At 43.8% G+C, this 5994-nt stretch overlaps 1 protein-coding gene across 1 annotated transcript; it reads right to left on the reverse strand.

The window, feature by feature from the left end:
• Window positions 1-2143: 2143 nt before the first annotated feature.
• On the reverse strand, window positions 2144-3328 carry LOC123049392 (ethylene-responsive transcription factor ERF115-like). Its single transcript, XM_044472317.1, has one exon. It carries the CDS (start codon window positions 3304-3306, stop codon window positions 2578-2580), a length of 729 nt encoding a protein of 242 aa, XP_044328252.1. The 5' UTR covers window positions 3307-3328; the 3' UTR covers window positions 2144-2577.
• Between the last annotated feature and the right edge of the window lie 2666 nt (window positions 3329-5994).

The following is a 5994-nucleotide window of genomic DNA, read 5'->3' on the forward strand; positions in this document are numbered from 1 at the left end:
GGAGTAAGTTTAATAATACTAATTAAATCTAGCCACTAGCTCATTAGACCATGAGAGAAGTTCCTCCTAAATGTGCATTTGAGATCCACACCATCCCAAAGTTTAGCAAAAGTTTTGTTCTTCTCTTGAATCAGGAAACAAATCCCAAAACTGGGTAGCCAGGGGGCATTTCCATGCCAAATATCATTCAAAACCTAACTGACCTACCATTACCCACTTTCCATTTACAACCCAGCCTCACTGCCTGTAGAGCCCACTGAAAACTCCTCCGGAACTGGGATGGGTGATTATCGTGACAACACAATATATTAGGGTTCCTAGTATTAGACTTGCTATCAACTACTTTTCAACAAGGACCCTCCCCTACAATATATCTTTTAACCCAAGCCCCAGCCAGGCAGAGGTTCATATATTGTAGGTTCAGAAACCCCATGCCACCATATTCCTTCTTCATACAGATAGATGTCCAATTTGCTAAATGAATCTTATGTGCCCCTCACTGTCACTTCACAAGCAGTTGGCCATATGTGAGTTAATCAGAGTTATGGCCCACGTAGGAAATTTAGAAAAGGATAAAAGATATAAAGGGATGCTAGCCGAACAAGACTTAATCATAATAATCTTCCCTAGATATGATAGCAACTTGCCTCTCCACCCAACTATCCTAGCCAGAATCTTATCTACCAAGTACTGCAAATCTTCTCTACTCGAGATATCATAATGAAGGGGTATGCCCAAATATTTAATAGGGAACCCCCCCAATGCATTGGAAAATCTCAACAAAAATATCTAGCTCTGCAGCCTCCATATTAATTGGAACTAGAGCACACTTATGGTAGTTCATTCTCACACCAGAGGCCTCCTCAAAATAGGTCAAAATACACTTCAAGTTTAGAGCTACTCTACTGTCATTCTCAAAAAAAGCAAGGTATCATCAGCATACTATAAACACATAGCACCACCCCTAACCAACTCAGGACACAACCCTCTTACCAACTGAACTTGTGAACCTTTTACTAGCATCCTAGAGAAAACATCTACCACCAAATTAAACAGGAGAGGGTACAAGGGATTCCCCCTGTCACAGACCTTTCAAGTAAGGAAAAATCACTCTCTTCCCAATTCAGCTTGACCCCCATAGAGCCATTCCTAGTTAAGTTTCTAATCCACCCTAACCACCTGGCCCCAAAACCCATAAGAGCTAACATTTCATACAAAAAATCTAAATGTAGTTTATCATAAGCCTTCTCATAGTCAATTTTAAACACCAATCCGTTCCTGCCAGAGGAGTGGACAACATGAACTATTTCATGTGTTATAACCACACTTTGTAAAATAAACCTTCCTCTCACAAAAGCATGTTGGAATTTAGAAATAAGCATCCCAATAATGAGAGGAAGCCTATTTGTCAAGACTTCAGTAAAAAAATTGAAACAACAATTAAGTAAACTAATTGGCCTAAATTTATTCATAGTCCTAGACCATTCTCTTTGGGGATTAATGTAATCATAGCAAAATTAAGTCTAAAGATGTCTAACTCCCCATCAAACCAAGCATCAAACATTTTACTCAGGTCATCCTTGACTATATCCCAGAATTCCAGATAAAACATAAAGGGCAAGCCATCATGCCCAGGGGCCCATCTGAGTAAGAACCAAACACTGCATTTTTATCTCCTCCTCAGAAAACCTAGCCTCTAACCTAGAATTTCCCTCTCCAGAAACCTTTTCATTATCATTAAAGAAATCTGCTTTCAAATTAATGTTGGGTCTAGGTTCCCATTTGAAAAGGTTCTTATAGCAATCTACTGTAATTGTGCTCATCCTTTAATTATCTGTAACAGGTGCCTCATCCCCATCCAAGACATGAACCATCTTTTTTCTCCTCCTCTAATTAGCCACGGCCTAAAAACAGGTAGTGTTCCTATCTCCCTCTAAACCTCTGTCTAGCCTTAATTTTCTCAATCTGCCTTATTCTTCAGGGAAATATTCCAAATCCCAAACAATCCCTATGAGATTTGAAATCACAAGCGAGCCAGAACGGGGAATGAAAAGCAAAGCTAAGAAATAATACTCTTAGTCCATACAACACCTTTATATACAACACATCATTACGAATAAATGGATAACTAATGCATCTTGTTCATTATAGATGATTTATTTTCCTCCTGGAAGTAATTTAAAATGAACACTATCTAGCTCTAGTAACTTTGCTAGCTAGCTGAGTTAGAGAGCTTCAGTTTAGAAACTGACCTCGATGAAAACCAAGAACCTACATGGCACTACTAAAAGAAAATCATAAATCTTCGTCTTTAGTTGCTTGCTGATGAATGCAATTGAACCCAAAATTCCACATCTCTCGGCTCTGGCTCATCAGTCCAAGAAAGTGACCTTCGCTGGCCCCCCAACCCCCATCTGACTTGCTGCTCACGATGTGACAGAACTTATGCATGCATAGGATGAAAGTGTGAAGTACGACGCGCACCGAAAGGCGGGAAATTTCGCCGGTCTTCTCTTTTGCTCGTTTATCATCGGGAATCGCCCACGCTTCTCTCCCTAAGAGGTTGACAACCTTTGGCTAGTAACCCCTATGCGACGAACTCTCACTGCTCTGCTTCAAGCCGCTGCCGCACTGAAACAGAGCAGCGGAGGCGGGTCCTGCCCCGGCGAGCGACGCGCTCGACGCAGACGACGCCGGCGACGTCCCGATGCTCCACGACCCCAGGAACCGTCCGTTCCCGTCGCCGCCCAACAGTCGGCCCATCACGTTGCTCGGCTCCGGCTCCGCGAGGATCTTGGAGTAGTCCAGGTAGTCCATGACGTCGCCGTCCTGCGACTCCAGCAGCGCGGCCGGCTTCGAGGACGCCGCCGCCGCGGCCGTCGCGGCATCCCTGGCGCGGCGCGCGGTGGCGGCCGCAGCGTCCTCGGGGAAGTTGAGCTTGGCGCGGCTCCCGCGGAAGCGGAGCGCGGCGGCGTCGTACGCGCGCGCCGCGTCCTCGGCGGTGGCGAACGTGCCAAGCCACACCCGCGCCGCCTTCTGTGGGTCACGGATCTCAGCCGCCCATTTGCCCCACGGCCGCCGCCTCACGCCGCGATACTTGCGCGGCGGCGCCTCTGTTCCTCGGGACGACGTGGACGCGCCGAGCTGCTGGACACCCGGGTGGCACGGCATGACCAGCGGTGGCGCGGGCGCCGGCGGGCCGCGGCCGCTGGCGATGACGTGCGTGAGGGCGGACACGATAGCCGCGGTCTCGGCCTGCTCCGAGAGCGCCCCAGCCGCCGGGAACGTCGTCGGCGGCGTCAGCATTGCTCTGTAGGTTCGCACGCGTTCAGACACACACAGCAGCTTTTGCAGGGGAAGCATGTCGGGTGCAATTTATACTCCCCGTTCCTTAAAACCTCGACGCGATCAACCAAGGCACGGCGGAGGAAGAAGCAAACTCGGATTAAGCCAGCAATTACTTATATTAGTCTAAACAGCCATTAAAACGGTGCAGCGGAGGCAAATCGGGCTTCAACACGAAAGTGTAATAAATAAAGGGAGCGTCAAGCGAAGCGAAACCGACTTAGGCATGCACTGCTCTGCTTAACGGCTAAGGATGCAGACTTCCAGAGGCTTGGGCGCTTGGCCTCTTCTTCCCGCTCGCTCCGCGAGAAAAACTTTAACTGAACTTTTTCTTTGGAACCGCGCGTTCATGGCGGCCTTGGACGCTTGCTCTTTTTGCGGTTGGAGAAGGCCAACGGATTTTATGACTCGAGTTTGACCCCCTCTACTACAAGTCAGAAGGTGACGGAGGGCAGATAAAAGAAAAGATGACGGACGAACGGTAGAAATACGTCAGCAAGCTCACAGCAATGTTTTTCTTTTCATTTTTGGCACCTTCTAGTGTACCGGGCCCACTTACCGCGAGTAGGTTCTAGACTCATCGTAGCATTCAAAGCAAAGATTTTTCTTTTTGCGGGGGAAGATTATTTATAACCATCACTTCAAATTTTGGTATGCATATATGCAGTATTTTATAATGGAAAAATAGGAAGATTATAACAAGTGGGCTATACGATTGTTCGTAAAAATGATTGTTTATAATCACCACTTTATTGATACTATTTAACTGAAAGCCAACACTATTCAGCTTGACTGTTGTACATTTAGATTAGCAAGTTTGATAAACTTGAAAACTATTTTTTTTTTCAAAAATGATCACAGACTATATTAAAAGATGAGCAATAATACAGAGAACCCCACAGAATAAAGAAATTACAACCGGGTCCCTAGGATCCAACCCACACCACCATCATAAGCTTAAAACTAATTGTTGACAACAGAGTTTGCCATTTCCTTTTGAAATACACTCTCATATATTAATCAACTTAAAACATCGTTCATTACAGCATACGCCACGCAAGGCGGAATAGTATAATAAAGAAATCGTCCGACCTATTGTCAAAACTAAACTTGGCAATTTCATGAACCGCCGTGTTTGCCTGGCGATTGATCTTGAAGATCTTAAAAAAAAATTAAGCTTCATAAACCATAATGCTCAGTGCTTCCCTCTTAAGATCAATAAAAGGGGACCTATCAAGAAAATCATTTGCAAGAAGGGAGACCACAAAAGAGCTATCACATTCTACAATAATGGGTTTCTTGAGATCTATGTCGAGTTTGCCATTTTTTATGAAACATTGGCCGTCCACTCAGCAAACCATTTATGATTGTGTACAAGCTTTCTTTTCTAAGAATTCATTTTTTATGTGCAACGACCTCCCTAATTAGGGGTGGTTTTTAGTATAATGTTAATGCAGGGATGGTGTGCACTGTAAAAACATACTCTATGTGGTTTAAAATGTAGCCACCCAAGGCTTCCCCGGTTCCTTAACATTACTTTTACGGTGTGGGCGTTCTTTAGGACTATTCTGTCAGGGCTGGACCCACCAGCAGTACCACGCGGCAAAAATGCTTTGGTTGACACTTGTTGTAGAGTGTCTTGTTTGCTTCACGTTGTTTTGTGTTGCGCCCTGTTTTCTTAGCCCATTCTATCAGGGTCAAATGTAGAATGATCCTTCGGTGGTACCACATGACAAAATGCTTTGGTTGGCACTGACTGTCAGATTTTCCTGGCCACGGTGGTCCGTATTTTTGCTATTCACATCATGGGCGGCACCACGGGCCAACCCAATGTTTGTGGTTCTAGGGGATTAGAGGTCGTGAAGCAATCGCCTTCCATGTCAACACATTTACAATTAATAGACATCCATAATGTGTATCAATTCTAAGCAATTGCTTCATACGCCTCCCAAAAACTAAAACACATATTTACCCATGCATGCTTTAGACACGTGCAGGAAATCAATAATAAAGGACGACGATCAAAAAACCCATTGCACCAACCAAAAAGGAAATGGTATATCCTTGAAGAAATATCAAATGTTATCAAACATATCAGCGTGCGACACCTTCTAGTTTGTTGATTCATGTGATCCACGGAGATTTAAACTTGTTGGTCGGAATTTTTAGTAATATTTAGAAGCTATTTTGATCTATAAGGCAAGACATATGAAGTATTATTCCAAATATACTTAACGACTTCCACATCAATAGTTTTTACGCATAATATGTTATCACAATGGATGCCATAATTGTACAAGACGTTGCAAACTCATTACCTGACAAAGTGTGGATATTTTTGAAGGAAATATGCCCTAGAGGCAATAATAAAGTTGTTATTTATATTTCCTTATATGATGATAAATATTTATTATTCATGCTAGAATTGTATTAACCGGAAATTTAGTACATGTGTGAATACGTAGACAAACAGAGTGTCGCTAGTATGCCTCTACTTGACTAGCTCGTTGAATCAAAGATGGTTAAGTTTCCTAACCATAGACATGAGTTGTCATTTGATTAACGGGATCACATCATTAGAGAATGATGTGATTGACTTGACCCATTCCGTTAGCTTAGCATTTGATCGTTTAGTATATTGCTATTGCT

The sequence above is a fragment of the Triticum aestivum genome, chromosome 2D (assembly GCF_018294505.1).
Source record: "Triticum aestivum cultivar Chinese Spring chromosome 2D, IWGSC CS RefSeq v2.1, whole genome shotgun sequence".
NCBI classification, from domain to species: Eukaryota; Viridiplantae; Streptophyta; class Magnoliopsida; order Poales; family Poaceae; genus Triticum; species Triticum aestivum.